General features: G+C 46.1%; 2 protein-coding genes across 2 annotated transcripts in view; one reads left to right on the top strand and one right to left on the bottom strand.

Moving 5' to 3' along the window:
• The window catches only part of SRP68 (signal recognition particle 68), a 38,491-nt gene extending 21,315 nt beyond the window's left edge, over positions 1-17,176 (bottom strand). Inside the window, exons 1-8 of the mRNA XM_045489662.1 lie at positions 16,985-17,176; positions 15,399-15,465; positions 13,215-13,328; positions 11,106-11,301; positions 10,229-10,311; positions 9,811-9,920; positions 9,373-9,455; positions 6,216-6,356 (exon numbers count right to left, since the gene is read on the bottom strand). Of these exons, the coding sequence (XP_045345618.1) occupies positions 6,216-6,356; positions 9,373-9,455; positions 9,811-9,920; positions 10,229-10,311; positions 11,106-11,301; positions 13,215-13,328; positions 15,399-15,465; positions 16,985-17,147 (957 nt within the window). The 5' untranslated portion in view covers positions 17,148-17,176. The remainder of the gene's footprint in view (positions 1-6,215; positions 6,357-9,372; positions 9,456-9,810; positions 9,921-10,228; positions 10,312-11,105; positions 11,302-13,214; positions 13,329-15,398; positions 15,466-16,984) is intronic.
• A 4,033-nt stretch (positions 17,177-21,209) lies between these two features.
• GALR2 (galanin receptor 2) lies at positions 21,210-24,595 on the top strand. The gene is made up of 2 exons (XM_045489677.1): positions 21,210-22,467; positions 23,757-24,595. The coding sequence occupies exons 1-2, from the start codon at positions 22,100-22,102 to the stop codon at positions 24,553-24,555; spliced, it is 1,167 nt and encodes a 388-aa protein (XP_045345633.1). The 5' UTR covers positions 21,210-22,099; the 3' UTR covers positions 24,556-24,595.
• Positions 24,596-25,022: the final 427 nt, after the last annotated feature.

Below are 25,022 nucleotides of genomic sequence, written 5' to 3' on the forward strand. Positions count from 1 at the left end.
AGCTACATTTAGCAGTGAAAGCTTGCAGGAGCTGGGGCAAGAAACCTTGGCTACTTATCCTGACTTACTCTCAAAATAAAATCCTAGACCAGCTCTCTGTGGAACTGCATAAAACGTGTCCAGTGGGAAGGGCTCTTTCCCTTGTGTTAAGAAGCACCTGCATGTTCTTAAACTGAGTAACTTTAGGGGCACCCGGGTGGCTCAGTCAGTTAAGCGTCCGACTTTGGCTCATGTCATGATCTCGTGGTTTGTGGGTTTGAGCCTCACATAGGGCTGTCTGTTGTCAGCACAGAGGCTGCTTCAGATCCTCTGTCTCCATCTCTCTCTGCCCCTTGCCTGTTCTCGCTCTCAAAAATAAACGTTTAAAAATAAATAAACAAACAAATAAATACATAAATAAATTGAGTAACTTCAGCAATGTAAAGTAAGACACAAAGGATAATGGATAAATGAACGCTGGAGATCTTTAGAAAATGATAAAACACAACAATGCACCACCTTCACTATTGAGCCTTTATATTATCGCAAAGAGCTACTTACTGAAGGATGGTCTTCTTCTTTTTTTTTTTTTTTTTTTTTCAACGTTTATTTATTTTCGGGACAGAGAGAGAGACAGAGCATGAACGGGGGAGGGGCAGAGAGAGAGGGAAACACAGAATCGGAAACAGGCTCCAGGCTCTGAGCCATCGGCCCAGAGCTTGACGCGGGGCTCGAACTCACAGACCGCGAGATCGTGACCTGGCTGAAGTCGGACGCTTAACCGACTGCGCCACCCAGGTGCCCCAAGGATGGTCTTCTTCTTAAGGACTTCAAATACCAGTTAACAAAACATAGCTTATGAAGAAAAAACCCAAACTATCAAATACACTGACCTTTTGCTATCCTTCCACTTCACTTTTTTGGGCACGCACTTAATAACAGAATTTTAAAACAAACATCACCTCCAGTACATCAAGATTGAAAATTCTTTGCTGTTTTTTAATGTTTATTTATTTTTTAAGAGAGAGAACAGGGGATGGGGAGAGATACAAGGGGACAGAGGATCCAAAGCAGGCTCTGCGCTGACAGCAGAGGGCCCGATGCAGGGCTCGAATTCACGAACTGTGAAATATGACCTGAGCCAAAGACAGATGCTTAACCGACTGAGCCACCCAGGTGCCGCAATTCTTTGTTGTTGTTTTAAAAAAATTTTTTAATGTTTATTTATTTTTGAGAGAGAGACAGACAGAGTGCAAGTGGGGGAGGGGAAGAGAGAGAGGGAGACACAGAACCTGAAGCAGGCTCCAGGCTCTGAGCCATCAGCACAGAGTGAGTTCGATGCAGGGCTCAAACTCAGGAACTGCGAGATCATGACCTGAGGCAAAGTTGCCACCCAGATGCCCCAAGATTGAGAATTCTTAACTTAGATAACTTTATTCAATCAAAAAAATAGATCAAACATACCTATTTTTAAGTCTACATGGTATTTTTCACTTTACACAATTTATCCTACAACAGTAATCCAAAATACAGAAAAGTCCATCTAGTTTCCACTGCACCATCGTTTACAGTGCTTAAAAACTGTACAGAATGCGAATGCCCAGTAGATGTGCTTTGATTAAACAGCATTTTAAAAAGCGCACTTGCCATTATCTGTGTATATTAAAACGGATATTAAGTAGAATACACTTAACTACACAAACGCAAACACTGGCAATGAGGTGAGAACACAGGACTAGCAGATGTACTGAGATGACGGACTCTGAATACAGCTGACCCTTGAACAATGTGTCAGTCAAGGGCGCAGGCCCATGAAGTCAAAAATCCCAGTAGAACTTCTGACTACACAAAAACCTAACTACTAAGAGTCTCCTGTTGATAGGAGCCTCACCAATAACATAATCAGTCTATGAACACCTATTTTCTGTGTCAGATGTATTAATACTACATTTTCCCCCTTTGTGCTTGCCAAAACAAAGCCTTTTAATTTTCCTTTGTCTTTTCACAAATATCTAACAAACAATTATAATTTGTAGAGCTATTGAAAGCATGGTCCCTGGACCAGCAGAATTAGCACCACTTGGGAGCTTATTAGAAAAACAAATTCTTGGGCCCCAACTCAGACTCACTAAATCAAAATCTCTGAGGGGTGGGGCCTTGAGTATGTTTTGTTTTGTTTTTTAATCACTGTATTATTTTTTTCATCATGGTAAGCGTACTTTTTAATATTTATTTACTTAATCTCTACACCCAACATGGCACGTGAACTCACAACCCTGAGGTCAAGAGTCACTGGCTCCTCTGCCTGAGTCAGCCAGGCGCCCAGGTAAGTGTACTCGTTGATCCCTGTCCTCCTTTTCACCCATCCCACCCCCCACCACCTCCCCTCTGGTATATACCGCATTCTACATAGTACAGTCTCTGTTACATCCTATATTCTTATAATAAAATAAGTCAGGGGAGAGAAAACATTAAGAAATTCGTACAGAAAATATGTTCAAAGCATTAGATTTATAAAAAAAAAAAATCCACATTGGGGCGCCTGAGTGGCTCAGTCAGTTGGGCGTCCAACTTCGGCTCAGGTCATGATCTTGCGGTTTGTGAGCTCGAGCCCCGTGTCAGGCTCTGTGCTGACAGCTCAGCCTGGAGCCTACTTCAGATTCTGTGTCTCCCTCTCTCTGCCCCTCCCCTGCTCACGCTCTCTCTCAATAATAAATAAACGTTAAAAAAAAATTTTTTTTTTTTAAATCCACATATAGCTGGACCTGCCTGGTCAAACCTATACAGTTCAAGATCACCTGTATCTTTTTTTTAACCTATTCGAGGCTGGAATAACGTTGTTATTTTCTTGTCAATACTATCAAACTTTTGGCCAATCTTGAACTGCTTTAAAAGGAGTGGCTACTGGGCACCTGAGTGGTTAACCATCCGAGTCTTGATTTCAGCTCAGGTCATGATCTCACAGTTCCTGAGTTCAAGCCCTATGTCTGGCTCCACATGGTCAGCGCCGAGCCTGCTTGGGATTCTCTGTCTTCCTCTCTCTCTGCCCCGACCCTGCTTACTCACTCACTCTCAAAATAAATAAATAAACTTAAAAAAAAAAAAGGAGCAGCTACGATCTAAAGATCCAGAAGTCCACCCTTCACGTATACTAACACCTGAGTTTAAGAGTGGTCCTTTTAAACACATACTCAAAGCTCAACTAGTCATCACATGACTGAAATGATCTTCAATTTCAAAAGCAATGGCTTCACATGCAGTCATAAAATGCTTTTACTTCATCTAATTTTTTTTTTTTAACTTTTTTTTTTCAACATTTATTTATTTTTGGGACAGAGAGAGACAGAGCATGAACGGGGGAGGGGCAGAGACAGAGGGAGACACAGAATCGGAAACAGGCTCCAGGCTCTGAGCCATCAGCCCAGAGCCCGACGCGGGGCTCGAACTCACGGACCGCGAGATCGTGACCTGGCTGAAGTCGGACGCTTAACCGACTGCGCCACCCAGGCGCCCCACTTCATCTAATTTAATTCAAGTTAATTTCACAAATAAGGCAAAAAGATCTTCCCCCAGATGAATTTTTATTTTCTAATTATGTGTACAAAGCAGGAGAAAAGATAAATTCAGATAAAACACCACTATTCCTTCTCCCACTAACTACTGAACTGGAGACGATTCCCCTGCCAAGGACTTTTTCTTTTTTTTTCTCCCGCTCTCCCTCTCTTTTTCTTTTTTAAGTAGTCTCCATATCCAGCATGGAGTCCAACGTGGGGTTTGAACTTGTGACCCTGAGATCAAGAACTGAGCTAAGATCAAGAGTCAGATGTTTAAACGACTGAGCCACCCAAGCACCCCAAGGACTATTTGTTTCAGTGAAGGTTCTGCTCATTCAGTCTTTCCCAGGGAACCAGGACTCTGCTTGTATACTGCATTAAGTAAGATTACATTAGCTGTTCACCAAAGCCAAGTTAAATGATCCTGCTACTAGCCTTCCTGGTACACAGGAAAGTTCAAGGAACATGAGCTTTGGAGGCAAAAGGGCAAGATTTTTTATTTTCTTTTTTAAGTTTATTATTTTGAGAGACACAGACAGCAGAGGAAGGGCAGAGAGAGAAGGAGAGAGAGAATCCCAGGCAGGATCCATGCTGTCAGCATGGAGCCCAACATGGGACTTGAACTCACAAACTCTGAGATCATGACTGAGCTGAAACCAAGAGTCAGATGTTTAACCTACTGAGCCACCCAGGTACCCCCCACCTTTAAAAAAAAATTTTTTTTTAAGTTTGTTTATTTTGAGAGACCAAGAGAACAGAGGAGGGGCAGAGAGGGAGAGAGAGGGAGAGAAAAAATGGCATGGTTTTAAAGGCAAGCACTGTTTTCCCATCTGTAAAATGAGAGTATTACCCACTCCATAGACTTAAAAAGGTAAAAACACGAAAGCTTTAGACAGTGTATCTGGGACATTAAGGAGGACCGTTCCCCTCCTTTGGTCATCTCTGTGGTGTGTCTGTCCAGGTGACCACTGTGTATTTTTACATGTTGTGGACTGATGTGTAAGACCATGGAAAATCCTTACAACACGCTAAGAAAAACAGGATATAAAACTGGATCTCAGTATGATTTCAACAAGTAAAAATAATACTTGACATCTTTTATAAATGTAAAAAAGACTAAAAGGAAGTACATTGTCCTTTTTATCAATATAATGCAACATCAATGAAGGTATATGGGAAGTGGGACTAAAGGTTGATCTCTAAAAAAAACATTTCTCTTTTCTAAACATTAAACTAAATAACTTTTTTAAATTAACAAATGTTAGCTTTTCTTCTCATTTGCCTAATATACGTCTGTGGCCCTATTCCCAAGGAGCCCCCCACTTAACTCGCTCCTGGGCCACTCCCCACCCAGACTGCAGCCTGAACCCCCGCCCCATTACCAATGACGCAGCTCACCTCTTCCGGCACATACCGCCTTGAAACAAAAGAATGAACCCAACTACATAATCTACAGGATTGCTACCAGAATCCTAGTCCAGAAGAGATACTACCACACAGCAGTGCCGATGAAATGCTCTCCAAAAAAATTTCTCGATCTTTTAAAAAAAACAAATCAACTTACTGCTATCGTTTTAGTCTCCTGCTCTTCCAGCAAATGGAAGGGAAACAAGACGGGCAATATACGACATAGAGACACAAAGAAATTCTTCCACTGTTGAAGGCTGCCCCCAGCCCAAAGTAGCTGTTTTGGAACAAGTCACCTAAAAGTCTGGATGCTTAAAACAACTCACGAGCACAATGAGCAAAGCACTCCTACGTACGAATCATTCAGGGTGCAACAGTTTTCTGCCACGTGGCAGGAAACGCCCCTGTTCCTGGGGAGGCTGGAGACACATTCAGCAGCCTGTTTTTTTTTTTTTTTAAATGTTCTTCACCTCACACAGAGGAAGAGCTCCAAAAAGGGCCTTCCTCGTAACTGTCTACTTTGTAAAAACCCAGATCGCCAGGATCTCTCATCTTTTGGAACTTATTTGGTTGTTCACACCCATAAACAGGTGACAATCATGTCAGTAAGCACATCAAGTATACCGCTTTACATGAACATTACGTAAACGCCACATGTACAACAAGATATTCTGGCTTAGCTAGGTGCTCCTGAAAAGGCTCAGGAACAAGAGGTGGCCCCTTTAGGGACAGAAGGCTAGGACAAGAGGTCACAACGGCTAAGCTGCTGCACCACCTACTGGGCTGGACAGGACTCCTTGCATTAAGCCAGCCTCTTACTGCTCCCATTTCCACGTCGATAGCAGCTACTGCCAATTTCTGTGCCCTCTCTACCTAAGAACTCTTCTCCAAGCCCAGCCTTTACAAAAATTTGGTGACCAAATCCCAAATAGCATCAAGGCGAATTTTTTGTTTTGTGAGAAATGAACACCAAGAAAACACTACACCTGGGGGCGTCTGGGTGGCTAAGTAGACTGTATCCGACTCTTGATTTCAGCTCAGGTCATGATCTCACGGTTTCATGAGTTGGAGCTCCTTGTTGGGCTCTGTGCTGACAGCACAGAGCCTGCCTGGGATTCTCCCTCGCACTCTGCCCCTCCCCTGCTCACGCTCTGTCTCTCTCAAAATAAATAAACAAATTTAAAACAAAACAAAACAAAACCAACCACTACACCTTAAGCACACAAGGGCAACCTCAGACACATACAGAAGAGAGAACAGGCACTTCCTCCTCACCTGAGCAATGGCTGCTTCGTTATCAGCCAGTCCCAATAAAAAGATCCTCACTTTGTCGATCTTCACCGGAACCGTCCTCCCTCTCCACTCCACTTCACTCATGGTGGCTGCCTGTTTGGCTCGAGTCTGAGTGATCAACGCCTGGAAAGTAGTTTTAAAAAATTACAGTTTTAACTGGTGATGGTTAAAGTAAGTAGAAACTACTAGCTGTCTGTTTCTATAATCAACACTGTTCACTTTCTAAAGCAGAATATAAATTGTACTTAAATAATTCCTCCTTGGTTATCATCTATCTTAGCTTACAGAAACTCAAACATTAAAAGAACATAACTGAAGGGGCGCCTGAGGGGCTCAGTTGGTTAGGCGACCGACTTCGGCTCAGGTCATGATGTCACGGTTTGTGAGTTCAAGCCCCGTGTCGGGCTCTGTGCTGACAGCTCAGAGCCTGGAGCCTACTTCGGATTCTATGTCTCCCCCTGTCTCTACCCCTCCCTGCTCACACTCTGTGTCTCTGTCTCTCAATAATAAATAAACGTGTGAAAAAAAAAAAAAAAACAGAACAGAACAGAACAGAAGGTTAAAAAGAGCAATACTGGGGCGCCTGGCTGGCTCATTTGGTAGAGTCTGCAACTTTCGACCTCAGGGTTTTGAGTTGAAGCCCCATGTTGGGTATGGAGCCTACTTAAAAAAATCATAATAAAAAAACTTTAAAAACTTAAAAAATAAAAACAGTGATACTAAGGGTGTAAGGAGAAAAGCATATCCATATATACTGCAAGCAAAAATGTAAATTAGTAGAAACTTAAAGATATTTGTCAAAATGAATCAAAAACTTGTATTCAATTCCGTTTTTAGGAATGTATCCTAAGGAAATAAGTGCTCAGTGAAGCAGACTTCACAATGGAGCACAGCACCACGTGGTTTTCAAAAGATGACACTTTTATTTACTAAAAATGTGTCAAAACAAAGATGTTTACTAAAGTGGGGAAAAAATGCTTGAGACATTTTATTTAAAAAGCATGTTACTGGGGCGCCTGGGTGGCTCAGTCGGTTGAGTGTCCGACTTCGGCTCAGGTCATGATCTCATGATCCGTGAGTTCGAGCCCCACGTCAGGCTCTGTGCTGACAGCTCAGAGCCTGGAGCCTATTTCAGATTGTGTCTCCATCTCTCTCTGCCCCTCCCCTGTTCATGCTCTGTCTCTGTCTCAAAAATAAATAAACGTTAAAAAATAAATAAATAAAAAGCATGTTACTAAACACTATACTGAGATCCCATTTAAAAAATATGTGCCTGGGGCGCCTGGGTGGCTCAGTCGGTTGGATGGCCGACTTCAGCTCAGGTCATGATCTTGCGGTCCGTGAGTTTGAGCCCCGCGTCGGGCTCTGTGCTGACAGCTCGGAGCCTGGAGCCTGTTTCAGATTCTGTGTCTCCCTCTCTGTGACCCTCCCCCGTTTATGCTCTGTCTCTCTCTGTCTCAAAAAATAAATAAGCGTAAAAAAGAAATAAATTAAAAAAATATATATGTGCCTGTTTTTCCTATGTATATAAAACTCTTGGGGCGCCTGGGTGGCGCAGTTGGTTAAGCGTCCGACTTCAGCTCAGGTCACGATCTCACGGTCCGTGGGTTCGAGCCCCGCGTCGGGCTCTGGGCTGATGGCTCAGAGCCTGGAGCCTGTTTCTGATTCTGTGTCTCCCTCTCTCTCTGCCCCTCCCCCGTTCATGCTGTGTCTCTCTCTGTCTCAAAAATAAATAAACGCTAAAAAAAAAAAAAAAAAAAAAAAAAAAAACAAACTCTTCACGTTATTTGTAGTGATTACCTCTGATTTTACCATGTGATTTTTAGTCTTCCCCCATCTTTGGTATTTCCTACTTTTCTATTCGCCTACGTTACTTGCTTAGAAAATAAATATGAGATAAAAAAAAACTGAACACTTTTAAATATTCAACGAAAAAATTTTTGTTAAAAATACACAGCAGTGGTGGGGGGTGGGGGAGCCTGGATGGCTCAGTTGGCTAAGCATCCAACTTTTGATTTCGGCTCAGGTCATGATCTCAGGATCACGGGATAGAGCCCGACATTGGGCTCTGAGCTAAGCATGGAGCCCGTTTAGGATTCTCTCTCTCCCTCTGTCCCCCCTCCCCCCCTCCCCCACTCTATCTAAAAAAAAGAGGGTCGCCTGGGTGGCTCAGTTGGTTAAGTGTCTGACTTCGGCTCAGATCACAATCTCGTATTTCATGAGTTTGAGCCTCACATATGGCTCTCTGCTGTCAGTGCGGAGCCTGTTTCAGATCCTCTGTTTCCCTCTCTCTTTGCCCCTTCTCCACTCGCACTCTCTCTCTAAAATAAATGTTTAAAAATAAATAAAATAAAATAGGGGCGCCTGGGTGGCGCAGTCGGTTAAGCGTCCGACTTCAGCCAGGTCACGATCTTGCGGTCCGTGAGTTCGAGCCCCGCGTCAGGCTCTGGGCTAATGGCTCAGAGCCTGGAGCCTGTTTCTGATTCTGTGTCTCCCTCTCTCTCTGCCCCTCCCCCCGTTCATGCTCTGTCTCTCTCTGTCCCAAAAAAATAAATAAAAGTTGAAAAAAAAAAATTTTTTTTTTAAATAAATAAAATAAAATAAAATAAAATAAAATAAAATAGGGGCGCCTAGGTGGCTTAAGCATGCGACTCTTGGTTTCAGCTCAGGTCATGATCTTAGTTTCGTGGGTTCAAGCCCCACATCAGGCTCCACGCTGCATTCTCTCTTCTTTCTCTGCTCCTCCCCCCACATCCATGGTCTCTTTCTCAAAATAAAACAAATAAACTTAAAAACATATATATTCTTAAGCATCCAACTTCAGTTCAGGTCATGATCTCACGGTTCACAGGTTTAAGCCCCACATCGGGCTCTGTGCTGAGCTCAGAGCCTGGAGCCTGCTTCAGATTCTCTCCCTCTCTCTCTGCCCCTCCCCCGCTCACACTGTCACTGCCTCCCTCTCTCTCTCTCTCTAAAATAAACATAAAATGTTAAATATATATATATATATTTTTAAATACACAAACACAAATCTACATATATTAATAGCAATTACACTAGATGATAAGAGTATAGCTTATTTCTTTCTTCTGGACTTTCTCAAACCAAAGGCTTCACAAAAATGTACGGGCCAGATTACCTCCAATTTTTCAGCCAGGAGACCCTCAGTGCCCCCAGACCTCAATCTCATCTGCATGAGTTCATTGATAGCTGACTGGTCCCCTGAAAAGAGAGAGAGGTGTTGAGTCGAAAATCCTGAAGGGTCTCTTCTCTTGAGAACCACTAGATTCCACTCCATGGTCTTCCCATTGCGTGAGCACATTTCAATGAATCCCAAGTCCTTTGACAAAGCTCTGGAGGAGCACACACGTTGGCAGGGTGGAAACAAAGCACAGGAATTGCCTTCTGCAATTCTAAGCCGAGCTGATTTCAACAGCTCTACTTTTCTCATTAGCCAAAACCCATGCCACAGATGGACGCAAGGACAAGGGAAGAACGGAAGTTCAGTAAATCCTCTAGGCTCTCCCGGATGAACCACCAACAACCCACCCGTCAAGACAGCTCAGCCCTTGCTCACCAATATTATATGCACAGTAGCGGATGTTAGGCGAGATCTCCTCCACACGTTGGTTGTACAGCACGGCCTGCTCTTCTGTGAAAGCACTGGCTAGCTTCTCATAGATAGTTCTGCGAGGAAAGAAACATCTGGTTTCACAGCAGCCTTATTTAAGAAAATAAAAAGGAACAGTGGCTGAAAACAAAACACGGCACCTTGAGGTCCTTCTACCAACTATGAGAACTGGCGTATTCTAAAGATGAATGAGAATAATCAATGTTTCTAAAGGGAAGGGAAAAAATTAAATAAATAAATAAAACAAAAGAAATAAAAATCAAAGAAACTGTACTTTCGTAGAAACAATCATTAAGTTATCTGCTGCTTGAATGGGACTATGTACAATCAAAACTGGCCATGGCTTCTGGACCGGAGGACTTACTTGCATTTGTTAAAAGCCTCAATGGCAGCTTTCCATTCCTGATGTTCAAAACGCAGCATTCCTGAGAGGTAAGCCGTGTAAGCCTGGGAGGATGGGAAAAGGGAAAGGCTTCAACACCCATGAGTCGATGCCACAGCTCAGCCTCCTCCATCTGCTTTCAGCTTTGACATCAGGAATATAGACATATTCGGGGTAATTTTAAAACAGGAAACTTATGGGTGCCTGCGTGATTCAGTCAAACATCCGACTCTTGATTCCAGCTGAGGTCATGATCTCACGGTTCGTGAGATCAAGTCCCACACTGGGCTCTGCACTGACAGCCTAGAGCCTGGTTGGGATTCTCTGTCTCCCTCTCTCTCCGTCTCTCCTCTCCCCCTCAAAATAAACAAATAAACATTTAAAAAAAAGAGAGAGAGAAAACTTATTTAATAAGATGTAACAAACAGAAAATTCATTATGATTCATTTACTTCCCAGGAGAGAATTTCAAAATAAAGAAAATCTGTTTCCTTCATTTAACAACCAGCTTCCAGGCTATGACCTTCAGTACCAGAAGCTGAATGTAAATGTTCAGTGTCTATCACTCTTTAAAAATTCATTTCAAAAGATTCTTATTTTGCGAACTTCCCAGATCTAAGATTCCAGCTTTCCATATCCATTTCAAGAGAAATATGAGCTTTTTTTAAAAAAAGTTAAAGCTAATTATTAAAAACCAAGAGTTCAAAAACAAAAATAAGAGATGCCAACTTCCCCTTAAAAAAGCAAGACCATGTTTTTGCCTCTCCTATCAATTTATAACATCGGGAAGCTGTTCTGTTTAGCCATAAGGTCACGTCTCTAACCTCCACAATGAAGAAGGCTGATGTAAAGACACTAACCTGAGCCTCTAACTTGGTCTTGGCATCCACGCGATTGCTCTCACACAAGCGTTCCAATTCCTCTGCGTGCTTCACGGCTTTGCGCAGGCGAGAGAGCAAATGGAACCGTTTTCGGGGTTCAGTATTGGCTTCCTGTTTAAGCTGCATGGCATAGCTCCAGGCTCGCTCAGCGTCCATCAGAACCAGAAGCAAATACCTAAACCAGAGAGAGAACAGGCAAACTGAAGAATGAAGGCCAGGAGCGTGAGACTCAGATACTCTTCAAGACACAATCTTCAGCCTCTCATCTTTTCTCCACGTCCCCCTGGCCTTCCTCCTCAGAACTACTCTTCTCCTGGTATCAACTATGGCACTCAATCAGTATCTGACCAGGATCTGCCTCCACTTTCTAACCTCCTACCAAACAGGAGATCAAATCCCGCATCAGGCTCTGCACTGACAGCTCAGAGCCTGCTTGGGATTCTCTCTCCCCCTCTCTCTGTCACTCCCCAGCTCGTGCACACGCACGTGCACGCATCTCTCTCTCTCTCTCCCAAAATAAATAAACTTAAAGGCTCTAGAGTAGGTGTTGGCATCTCAGTGCCACCCCCACTAGCTATGTGACTTTGAGCAAAGTACTAATCTTTCTGTGCCTCCGTCTCCCATGCAGTAATACAGGTAACACATTTAAACCAGAGTCTGGCACTTCCTAAGGACTCGGCAAGTTAGCTGATTTATTATGATGATGATGAATCTTTGTTAAACTACTGCCTTGATTAAATATCCTTAAACATCAGCTTAATCTTGTCTCTTCAAAATAAAGAATCTCACCATCATAAGAGACCCTTCCTAACTTGTTCTCAACGGATTTAACCAATACATCCTGCTGAATCTCACCATGGTCTCGACGCTCTAGTTTTCTGTGTCTCCATACACCAAGCTCCCAGCCTTTCAACTGTCCAGAGCATTATAATTCCTATAGTGCATTCAGATACCATGGCCTGCCATTTCCCCTCACACAATGTTCTTTCCTCTCACAAATCCCTCAAGGTCCAGCCTCCTCCATGCATGCTTCCTGGCTTCTCCATCAAAAACTCCCAACTATGGGGCGCCTGGGTGGCGCAGTCGGTTAAGCGTCCGACTTCAGCCAGGTCACGATCTCGCGGTCCGAGAGTTCGAGCCCCGCGTCGGGCTCTGGGCTGATGGCTCAGAGCCTGGAGCCTGTTTCCGATTCTGTGTCTCCCTCTCTCTCTGCCCCTCCCCCGTTCATGCTCTGTCTCTCTCTGTCCCAAAAATAAAATAAACGTTGAAAAAAAAAAAAAAAGAGTAAATGACACACAATATGGTAGTTTCCCTATCTCGCAGTGCTCTGTTTTGTACCTGACTGATATCACAGGCAACAAGGTTCAAGAACTATGCCTCCCCAACTCTTCTACATCTAAGATGGTGCCTCACTCTGTCTTGGCCATATATTAGACTAGGGCACAACAAACATTTTTTTGTAAAGGGCCCAATAGTGAGTATTTTAGGTTTTGTAGGCCATATGGTCTCTGTCACAACTACTTTGTTATTGTGCTACTGTAGCACAAAAGCAGCGGTAAACAACACCTGAATAAACGGTGTGGCTGTGTTCCAACCAAACTTTGTAAAAACAGGTGGCAAAAGGGATCTATTTGGCCCACAGGTTAAAATTTGAGAAACTGGCCTAGAGACCTCTAATACATACTGCTTGACAGATTGATCCTTCAGCAAATATTAAGCATGGCTACATTCAGCACTCAAATATAAAACTTTTCTGGAATAACTCACACACAACTTTAAGATATACTGGTTTAAGTTAGCCCGTACACATTGAAATTTGCATTCTAGAAACCCCACCTAATAACCACTTAGATTCTAATCACTGACTTTAACATTCAGCATTTCGCCCTAGTTCTTGAAAGTTACTGAACCTCTTTGAGCCTCAGTATCCTCATTTTATGGCACAAGAAAAGTAAAAATGCGCACCCCCACAGAGCTGCTAAAATAAATCACATCAGGTAATTAAAGAGTTTTGGCACACTAACATATAACTGTTCAATAAACGTGTTAGCCAGAAGTATTTAACAACTACCACTGAGGAGTCAATACCTGTTATCAGTCAGAAGATCTTCAGTTACTTTTTTCCCTGTGAATTTGTGTCTGTTCCCCATCTTGAAGTTGAGAGTTTTCCGAAGGCGTCTTTGTCTACGGGAACAGTAGCCCCTGAAAGAAAAAAACAAAAGTAATTCAGACAAGCTGGTAGGATACTCAATAGCAAATTCTATAATAAAGTCAAGTCAGAAGTTTGAGGTGTTCTACTTATGGTTACCACTGATACCACACTTCATCTTATAAACATTTAGTTAACTAAAACCTGCAGAGCGGTAGGACTGGTGTCACAGAAAACACATTTCAAAGCTAATCTAAGGTGGCAAAAGTCACAATTGTGGTGACCTTTGGGGAGGAATGGCTTGTGACTAGAAGGAGCAAAGGGGAACTTTAGGGATGCTGTTAATGTTGTGTCTTAATCTGGGTACTGGTTACAGGTTGTGAAAAACTCATCACTTTCTGTATACTTTTCTGTATATAAATTATACTTCAATAAAATGATTTGAAAATCCTTCAATAAAATATTTTCTTAAAAGGGGAAGGAACAGATGAAAACAAAAGGGCAAAACGCTGATCACTATAATAACTGATTTCCTTAGTAATTAAAAAACAAAAATAAGGGGCGCCTGGGTGGCGCAGTCGGTTAAGCGTCCGACTTCAGCCAGGTCACGATCTCGCGGTCCGTGAGTTCGAGCCCCGCGTCGGGCTCTGGGCTGATGGCTCAGAGCCTGGAGCCTGTTTCCGATTCTGTGTCTCCCTCTCTCTCTGCCCCTCCCCCATTCATGCTCTGTCTCTCTCTGTCCCAAAAATAAATAAACGTTGAAAAAAAAAAATAAATAAAATAAAAACAAAAACTCAAGTCATAATAGTCTAGTTTAAAACTTTTTCGTGGCTTCCCACCATAGCTAGATTAACACCTGACCGAGTTACCCTGGCTTACAGGACCCTACCCATTCTGGCCCTGCTTAGTTCTCCCCCTTTATCTCCTACCTCTCCCCACCTTGCTCAAGCTGCCCCAGCGCTGTTGACCCTTTACAGCATGGCCAACTCCTTAGAATCTGCAGAGTGTTTTGTTTAGCAGTAACTTTAAAAGTCTGGTAGTCAAAGCCTATATCTATAATATAAAATAGTTAGATACTTCTGCTTCCAAAGTTCTGAACTGTACTGTACATTAGACATCTATTCTACTTTTTTAAGAGTCATATTAAATTTGTCTTCTAACTTGAAGACTGTTACAAAGTTTACCAGTAAGTTGTAATGACATCACCGAATACTCCTTATATAGGAGTGCCTGGCTGACTCAGTCAGTGGAGCATGTGGCTCTTATCTCAGGATTTTGAGTTCAAGCCCCATACTGGGCACAGAACTTAAAAAGAAAAAGTAGGGGCGCCTGAGTGGCTCAGTCGGTTAAGCGTCCAACTTCGGCTCAGGTCATGATCTTGCATTCTATGAGTTTGAGCCCTGCAACAGACTCTGTGCTGACAGCTCAGAGCCTGGAGCCTGTTTCAGATTGTGTCTCCCTTTCTCTCTGACCTTCCCCCACTCACATGCTCGGTCTATCTCTCAAAAATAAATAAACATTAGGGGCACCTGGGTGGCTCAGTTGGTTAGGCGGCCAACTTCGGCTCAGGTCATGATCTCATGGTTCATAGGTTCAAGCCCCGCATCAGGTTCTGTGCTGACAGTTTGGAGCCTGGAGCCTGCTTCGGAATCTGTGACTTCCCCCCTCTCTTCTGTCCCCTCCCCAGCTCATGCTCTCTCAAAAAATAAATAAACGTCAAAAAAAAATTTTTTTTAATAAATAAACATTAAAAAAAAAAAAAGAAAGAAAATTTCCATATATAATGTTTAAAAAACTGAAAAGCTTTGTATTTAACCAAGACTCTACCAACATGGTTAAGTTAAAAAAAAAAAATGATTACCATAACTGCTTGCCATTTTCAGCAGAAGCCTCCAATGCATCTACAATATTGTGAGGCGCAATGGATAAAAAGATTGGCTCCTTTTATTCATTATGAAATTTTGAATTTTACAAGTATATTCTGAGCACTCAATATACTAAGTTCAAAGTGAGACTTTCTAAGGATACTTTCTGATACAACAAAATAGGTAGGATATTAACAAAAGCAAACCAAATCTGAAAATTCCACAATAATTTCCATACATCTTGCCCATGATATTTACCTATACCTCTGAAAATCTCCATGCCGTAAACCATGCTGCTGCTGGGATTCCTTGATAATCTGAAGAACTAGAGCCAAGATTAAGGAAAAACTTCCAAGAGTAAGAATCCAAATAAATCAAAACCAGGTCCTGTCAGTTCATACTTGTACCAAACCATCAAACATTTCTGAAATCCTTAGTACATTAGCTACTGAAACCTCTTATAATCATTTTCAAGAGCTATCTTGTCATAGCACAGGGCTAAGCATGTAAAAAAAAAACTGCCTGAACTGTTACCAACTTTCAAACTAAAAAAGAAGAGTATCATTGGCCACTGAGGATCACTGAAACCCAACAGCTTAAATAAAGTTGCTGGATTCTAACTGCTGATTTTAACTGGAGTGGTTCCCACTGATTTACTCCTGGACCCAGTATTTTACTCATTCAAGCAGACTCAGGTTATAAATGACGTGTACTACTCCTCTATTTGCATAACTTCCTACATCTACCAAACCTACCTTTCCTGAACAGCTGTAATGCTACACGAGCCCGTGGTTAGCACATACTAACCAACCCAGACGACAGCTTATATAAAGTCATCAGTTTTTCTTTTAAAAGAAAAAAGCCCTGACCATACTCTTTTTATTTTTGTTTTCCTTTTTAAGAATCTTAAAATATTTTAAGATTATGTACCAAACTTTAGCAAGTCTAGTGACCTTTATCTACAGTTTCAATTCTTTTAGTCCTCAGTGCTTCTCTATACACATACATTAAAATACTGACCACTGAGACTATCTCAACAACTAAAAAGGGAGAAGCCATAAGGCTCTTTAAAAAAAATCAAGGTATTTTAACATTCATTTGGAACTACACCAGTTCAAAAAGTAAAAACCCAAACCCTTGAAAACTTCATTAGGATGTCAAGCTAAATGTGTTATTTCAGAAACTCACCTACATTTTCTCCATTTCTTATTCATTACACAAAGCCACAAACTAGTGTCTCAGGCACTCAATTGTGATATTCTGATGGAAAATACAGATTCCTCCAGCTCAACTGAACGACTGTCAACCAGATAAAATGCCTACAAGCCTATTAAGAAAGCTATACAAGCGATGTTAATCTACGTTTATATTCAACAAGTTTTTCCACAGAGCAATCAATCTTTGCCTCCATAATCAGGGCACGGGTCCCCACGACTGTGGGACAGAAGTTTTAAGCCAAAAATGTCAACGCTGTAATTTTCCCTCCTCAGTTCAGTGACTCAAGGTGCCAAGACAGGAGCTCACTGGGGTGGCCAGAGTGTCATCCCTGTCACCAGCCCTCCAAGCAGGCAACTGAGGGGGGACACTGCAGAAATCTGCCCAACCTCCTGGGGCCACGAGAAAGAACCGGACGTTTCCCCAGCCTGGAAGGCGAATGAGATGCGAGAAAAGACCGATCGAAATACAGACCCTGGAACTCTGAGCGCCAGAAAGTAACGGCGAGAGAAACTGCAACCCTCGGCCGCTCCTGTCTGGGACGTGCCGGGACCCGCCGCGTCTCCCGCCCCCGGCCATGCATATCGACACGTAGTCATTGCGAGTTAGGCCCGATTACTCTAGGATACTCTCCAAACTCAGGCTATCCCCGAATTCTTTGTTTGCCTTCGATCCGGCTGAAGGCCGTTCGTTTTCCTTATTTTCGTCTCCTCCGGCACCGCGTCCACCGCCGCTACCACCACTACCGCCGCCGCCGCTGCCGCCACCGGGAACCTGTTTCTCAGCAGCCATCTTGCCCCTGCGCCGCAGAGCCAGACGGGATAGAGGAGGCGGGACGACGGAGGAGGAAAAGAGCGAGGCCTGCCCAGACGGCCTGACGGGATAGTGGCGGACTCCGCCGCCGACGTCCCGGGCCGCAGGCGAGACGCACTTGTTGGAGTGCGCCTGCGCGTCGGCTGGGGTTGGGGCGGCCTGCCGTGATGGTGAGCGGGTTTGGGGCTCGTCCTTGCCGGGAGGCTGGGGAGACTAGAGGTTTTGAGATCTTTTCGGAGCCAATCATCCTCTCCTCCTCCACCTAAGGCTGAGGATCGGGAGATGGACCCCCGCCCCCAACTCCCCGCTCCTGCCTCCCTGCACGGGGCATCGGGCTCACGTCTCAAGCACAGAGGGAGGGAGCGGTTAGCTAAGGACTGGATTTCGGGGTGTCTACCTCCCTGGATACTCGAGAGATGGGGTTCCCATCCTACCCGAATGAAGCACTCTCCCTGTGAGGGAACCGCCTCTAAGCTTTCCTCTGGGGCCGACCCTGAGAATGCCATGGCTCTGGTGGGGTCAGGGGGTCATCAAGCGGCCACCAGGTGTAGGAACTTAGACTGCAGGGGACCTGTGTCTCTGGTCTTTGGAGCGAGCAATTCAAGCAGTTCAGGAGGAAGAAGTGTTGGGGCGAGGGACACTGAATCTTTGCTCTGCAGTATGGCACTGTGGGCTTTGGGGTCTGAGTCCTACGTCTCAGACCCTGTCTCCCCCATTACTGGTCGGAAGATGTTGGGCAAATAACTTAGTCTCCCTCTAAATCTTTTCCCTCCCCTGTGAAATGGAGATAACCAATTAGGACGGTTTTTATGAAGATAAAATGAAGCAATTTAAAGTAAGTCTCTACTCAGTGTCACTAATCATTAGGGAAATGCAAATCAAAGCCACAATGAACTATCACCTCACACCCATTAGGATGATTACTATTTTTATTTATTTATTTTGGATGGTTACTATTTTGTAAAACAAATAACAGAAAATAACATGTATTAGCAAAGATATGGAGAAATCAGGACCCTGGTGCCCTTTTGGTGCCAACGTAAAGTGCTGTAAAACAGTATGACTGTTTTTTGAAACATTAAAGAATTACCATATGATCTGGCAACCCCACTTCTGGGTATATATTCAAAAGAATTAAAAGCAAGGTCTCCAAGAGATATTTGTACATTCATGTTCATAGCGGCATTATTCACAAAAACGCAACAGGGAGAAGGAACCCAGTGGCCCTCAGGAATAAACTAAAAATGGTACACCCATACAATGGAATAGTATTAAGCCACATGCTACAACATGGATGAAGCTTGAAAATAATTGTGCTAAGTAAGCCAGTCAAAAAAAAAACTAGTATTATGTGATTCCACTTATATGGAGTATTTAGTGTAGTCAAATTCATAGAAAGTACACTGGTGGTTGCTGGGGGAGGGGAGGGGGGGAGGGGAAGGAAAAATGGGGGATTATTGTTTAATAGATACAGAGGTTTGATTCTGCAGGATTAAAAAGTCCTGGAGATTGGTTGCACAACAATTTGCTTGTGAATTTACTTAATACTACTGAATCGTATACTTTAAAGTGTCTAAGAAGGCAAATTGTATGTTTTGTGCATTTTACCACAATTAAAAATAAATCTTAAAAAAAATAAGTCTCAGGGCATCTGGCTGGCTCAGTCAGTGGAGCATGTGACTCTTGATATCAAGTTGTGGGTACAAACCCCGCATTAGATGTAGAGAATACTAGAAAATGAAATAAAATCTTTTAAGAAAGTCTCCTGGGGTGCCTGGGTGACTCACTACGTTAAGCGTCCAACGCTTGATTTTGGCTCAGTTCGAGGTCTCATGGTTTGTGGGATCAGGCCCCAAGTCAGGCTCCACGCTGGCAGCTCAGAGCCTGCTTGGGATTTTCTCTCTCTCCATCTCTGCCCCTCCCCCGCAAGATAAGTAAATAAACTTTAAAAAATATGAAAAAATTTAAAAAATTTAAAAATATGTCTCCTAAATGTCCATCAACAAATGAATGGGTAGAGAGAATTGATATGACCATACAATGGAATATTATTTGGCCCTAAAAAAGCAATGAAGCACTGATACATGCTACAATGCAGATGCATCTTTAAACTATTATGCTAAGTGAATAAAGTCACACAAAGGACCACATACTGTGTGATTCCATTTATATGAAATGTCCAGGGGTGCCTGGCTTAGTCAGGAGTTGTAACTGGCTGCCTACAGCTGAGGTGGGAGTGGAGATTGGAGGTTGATGGCTAAGGAGCAGGAATTTCTTTGGAGAACATTCTAAAACTGATTGTGGTGATGGCTGCAAAACTGTGACATGCTCAGTCAGCAGAGCATGTGATTCTTGATCTTGGGGTCATGGGTTTGAGCCCCACATTGGATGTAGAGATTAAATTTAGGGTTAGGGTTAGAGATTAAACAAATAAATAAACCTTAAAAAATAAAATAAATAAAAATAAGTTACATTTAAAAGTAAAACTATGGGGCGCCTGGGTGGCTCAGTCGGTTAAGCGGCCGACTTCAGCTCAGGTCATGATCTCGCAGTCCGTGAGTTCGAGCCCCACGTCGGACTCTGTGCTGACAGCTCAGAACCTGGAGCCTGTTTCAGATTCTGTGTCTCCCTCTCTCTGACCCTCCCCTGTTCATGCTCTCTCTCTGTCTCAAAAATAAATAAACGTTAAAAAAAATTTTTTTAATAAAAAAAATAAAAAATAAATAAATAAAAGTAAAACTATATATAATGTATATACATGTATATATATGTATGTATGTGTGTGTGTATATATATATATATATATATATATATATATATATATATATATACAGACACATTAATGTTCAGAAAAGGCAAATCTATAGAGACAAATCTGTAACTGGCTGCCTAGGGCTGAGGTGGGGGTGGAGATTGGAGGTTGATGGCTAAAGAGCAGGGATTTCTTTGGAGAACGTTCTAAAATTGATTGTGGTGATGGCTGCAAAACTGTGAATATATTAAAAACCAAATGCAAACTTTAAGTGGGCAAATGGCATGACATGAGGATTATATTTCAATAAAGATCTTTTTAAAAAGTAAGTCGGATGGTATTAATCCTCTAGCTAGCCGGAAGTCTGCAGTGGCCCCTCGTTCTGCTCAGACTGGAAGGCACGTTCCTTGCAACCAAAAAAGCCCTACCTGTCACCTCCTCCCCTGTCAATCTCCTCGTTTATCAACTCAAGCCATAGCAGCCTCCTTATTTAGGGATACAGGCACACTCCTGCTTTGGGACCTTTGCACTGACTGCTGCCTCTGGAATGCTCTTCCCCCAGATATCTGCTACTCTAGCTCCCTCACCTCCTTCAAGTGTTTGTCTAAATGTCACCTTCCTAATGAGGTCTGCCTGGCCCCCCTATTTCAAAGAGCACCACTTCTACCACTATGGTACTCCCAATTCCCTTACCCTGATCTACTTTTCCTGCAGGAAAAAATGACCTGTTACTGAAGGGGCACCTGGGTGATTCAGTTGGTTAAGCATCTGACTTTGGCTCAGGTCACGATATCATGATTCATGAGTTCGAGCCCCGCATCAGGCTCTGTGCTGACAGTGCAGAGCCTGCTTGGGATTCTCTTTCTCTCCCTCTCTCTCTGACCACCCCCGGCTCAAGGGTGTGTGCACCTGTGGGCGCACATTCTCTCAAAATAAATAAATAGACTTAAAAAAAATTCATACTGAAAAACCGAATGGCAAGCATCTCATAAACATGAACTGTTAGTATCTTCCTATTCCATGAGTAGGCAGGCAGGGCAAGGGTCTGGATAACGTTTCCCTGCCCAAAAGTGTAGGAGTAGGGCTTTGGGGGCTGAGATCCTGGGGGGAGGGGGGGTGGGGAGTGGAGAGGAAAAAGAATGTTCCAGATTGGGACCCCATGAACAGGGCAGGGAAAGATGAAGCAGAAACCAAGCGACAGTGGCAGAGGGTGGTGAATTTCAGACCCAGTGAACCAGGAGAGGGGAGGTGGGTAATTCTGTAGAAACAGTAATGATTCTACATCACCAGCGCTTGATGCCTAATGTGTCAAAATTAGAAACAAATATTAAGTTTTATTGCAACCTAAACACCCTCCTGGCCTTGTAGGAAAATGCTCCTGGTGCATGGGACTCTGCTGTTTAGTATTTCCTTCATGTTTTCCCTTTTTGGATATCTGACTGGGGCAAGGAGACAGGAATTTGATTCACTGAGATTCAACGAACGGGCTTCAGTTCACACATCTCATCCCATGCTCACCAGAGCCCTCCCGGAAGGGACTATGATCCCATGTTACAGCTGAAGAAACTGAGGCACAGCGCCAAGGGCAGAAACTGATACACAGAAGGGGGGCGGCAGTGCCGTCCCCCTAACCGGATGGGGAAAGCCGAGTCCCCTCCGCCCACCTCCGCCTCTTGTCACCTCCTCCCCACCCCTTAGGGGCCCCCCGGGGACGCCCCCAGCCAGCCCCGGGAGGCCTGGAGCGCCGGCCAGACTGCAGGGCGAGGTATGCGTGGTCCCAGGCGCGCGCTCCCGGCCCCACGGCGCGCCCGCAGGCCCCAGGGGCCGGTCCCCCCACCACTCCCGCGCACGGCCGGGAGGTCAGTTCCTCTCTCGGCGCGACACCGGCCGGCTGGGTGCTGGAGCGCGCCGACGGGAGAGCAGGCACCAGCGGCCCCTGTCCCCGGGGTGGGCCACCCGAGAGCCCTTCCCCCCCAGCGCGGGGCTCAACCCACCCCTCGGGCTGCTCGCTCCTCCCCCTGACCCCAGCGCACCCCCACCTCCCCGCCCCAGCCAGGCGAGGCTCACTCCGCCCGCAGCTCCGGCGACTCGCCTGCAGCGGCTGGAGCCGCGGGAGCTGCGCGCTCGCCGGAACTCAGACGGCGGCAGGAGCCCTGGCAGCCTCGGGGTCGGGGACGCCATGAATGGCTCTGGTGGCCCGCGGGCCGAGGACGCCAGTGAGGCGAATGGCAGGGACAGCTGGCAGCCCGAGGCGGTTATCGTGCCCATGTTGTTCGTGCTCATCTTCTTGGTGGGCACCGTGGGCAACGCGCTGGTGCTGGCCGTGCTGCTGCGCGGCGGCCAGGCGGTCAGCACCACCAACCTGTTCATCCTCAACCTGGGCGTGGCCGACCTGTGCTTCATCGTGTGCTGCGTGCCTTTCCAGGCCACCATCTACACCCTGGACGGCTGGGTGTTCGGCTCGCTGCTCTGCAAGGCCGTGCATTTCCTCATCTTCCTCACCATGTACGCCAGCAGCTTCACGCTGGCCGCTGTCTCCCTGGACAGGTGAGCGAGCGCCCTGGCGGCCCCCCCCCGGGGGGGGGTGGTCAGACACCCAGATGGGGGCCACAGAAGGGAGCGGGACTCTAGGAGGGACACATGGAGAGTAGACAAGGACACTAAGAAGGCAAAGGGACCGGAAGAGAGTGAAAGACAAACTGACGTGGAGAAGGAAAAGGGGGAATAAGAATGGGGGACCGCGGTGTCCCCTTAGGTGCGTCCTCACCGCTCCACGCTGGAGACCTCAGCTCTCCAGCGCCACCGGCGCCTGAGAGCGCAGCGTTTTCTGACACAGAGCGTTTTCCCGTGTCTCTTTTGAGCTCAGTGCCCCTGTGAAGTTGGGATGGGAAGGATTACCATGCCCAATCTACAGATGAGATCGAGTTCAGAAGTGACTTGTTCAGAGTGGCCCATCCAGTAATCGTGTGCGTGGAACCAATGGTCTGTTTCCTGGCGTCAAACTCAGGCACCTCCACCTCGCTAGCCTCGAATCCACGGTTTGCTGGGCGCAGTTGACTCTAGTCCAGACTGAGGAATTTGAGTCCTTCTAAAGGGCCCAGGCCAAAGTTGAAGCTGGCACATCGGAGGGTCCCTAGACACCCTCCCACCACACACACACACACCCCTCCAGGCCCAGGGTCAAAGGCAGAGAGAAGAGGGTGCTGGAGGGTCTCCCTCCTCTCCACTGGCCACCTGGATGGTTCCTGGGGAGGAAATCTGGGTCTGACTCCATGATTTCTCCAGGTCCCTCTACCCTCACGTCCTCCCGACCTCCCCTGGACAGGCAGGGAGGTGAGGCCACCTCCCCCATATAGCTCCCACTTCCACTGAGCGCGGAGTGTGTCGGTTCCGGTTCTGAGAGCTCTGGTGGGACCCATAGAGCGTCGGCTTCTCTAAGGAATTCCCTCCAGGTACCTCGCGGTGCCTCCAGGCTGTCCGCTCCTACCTCTCTGGGCACAGGCACTCTTGGGTAATGACAGCCTCCCGGAACCCCAAAGCCGGTTAAACCTTGGGGTGCCCTCCCTGGTGGACTCTGACGGTGGTTATAGTCCCGGGAAGACCAGATGAGTGACCTACACGCACTTTCCTGCTGCCGGTCCCGCCCTGCATCTCGAGGCACCTGAGAGTGTCTGGGATGCTCTGGCCGGTGCGGTGCGACCGTGCGCTAGGGACCTTCTTTGAGAGAAGGTGAGGTCAAGGTTTAAAGGTCTGACCCTGCCCCCTTCCCCACCCCCCCACCCCCACCCCCTCGAATTCACCTGTTCACCCGTCTCTCTTCCGGGCCTGACGCACAGGTATCTGGCCATCCGCTACCCGCTGCACTCCCGAGAGCTGCGCACGCCTCGCAACGCGCTGGCTGCCATCGGGCTCATCTGGGGGCTGTCGCTGCTCTTCTCCGGGCCCTACCTGAGTTACTACCGCCAGTCGAGGTTGGCCAACCTGACTGTGTGCCACCCGGCGTGGAGCGCGCCTCGTCGCCGCGCCATGGACCTCTGCACCTTTGTCTTCAGCTACCTGCTTCCCGTGCTGGTGCTCGGCCTGACCTACGCGCGCACCCTGCGCTACCTGTGGCGAACGGTCGACCCGGTGGCCGCCGGTTCGAGCGCCCGGCGCGCCAAGCGCAAGGTGACGCGCATGATCATCATCGTGGCTGTGCTCTTCTGCCTCTGTTGGATGCCTCACCACGCGCTCATCCTCTGCGTGTGGTTCGGCCGCTTCCCGCTTACACCTGCCACGTACGCGCTGCGCATCCTCTCGCACCTGGTCTCCTATGCCAACTCCTGTGTCAACCCCATCGTCTACGCGCTCGTCTCCAAGCACTTCCGCAAGGGCTTCCGCAAGATCTGCGCAGGTCTGCTGCGCCGTGCCCCACGTAGAGCCTCAGGCCGCGTGTGCATCGCCGCACAGGGGACCCACCGCAGCAGCGTCCTAGAGCGTGAGTCCACCGACGGGACGCACGTGAGCGAGGCTGCCGGGCCCTCCGCCCCTGTGCTGGCACCTCTCAGCAGTCCCCCGGCCTTGAACCTGGTACCCGGGCCATCCTGGCGGGACCAAAATGCCCCCAACGGCATCCCGGCAGTGAATGCGACCTGAGGGCACTTATTGAGTATGCTTTGGTGTTAAAGGATTGGAGTCAGAGGTTGGCGGGGGGAGAGGGGGAGGGAGCGGTGGTTAGGGGAGGGAATTAAATCTGTTAATAAAATACGCAAGCCTTTTTACATGCGGTGTTGCGCCGTGTCTCCACACATCTCATGGTTACGAGGCTCCGGGTTGGAAGCCTCTGGGACTTGACAGGGGAGCTGTGGATGGATGGGTGCAACGTGCTTTAATGAACCACAGGGAAAGAGAGTGGCAAAGGCACCAGAGGCAGCCGAGTTAAAAGTCAGCATGGAAATCCCTAACTGAAGCCGGGAAGCACAGGAGGACCAAGGCTCTCTGCACACGGCCAACCTGAGGCGCCAAGTATATATAGATCCACCAACCAGCAGCCACCTATGCGTGCGACAAAGGCAGGCAGAGCGTTTAAGCTGGCGAGATAAGTTGGTCGATGAGCGAGTGCA

This window comes from Leopardus geoffroyi, chromosome E1, assembly GCF_018350155.1.
Source record: "Leopardus geoffroyi isolate Oge1 chromosome E1, O.geoffroyi_Oge1_pat1.0, whole genome shotgun sequence".
Taxonomy (NCBI): Eukaryota; Metazoa; Chordata; class Mammalia; order Carnivora; family Felidae; genus Leopardus; species Leopardus geoffroyi.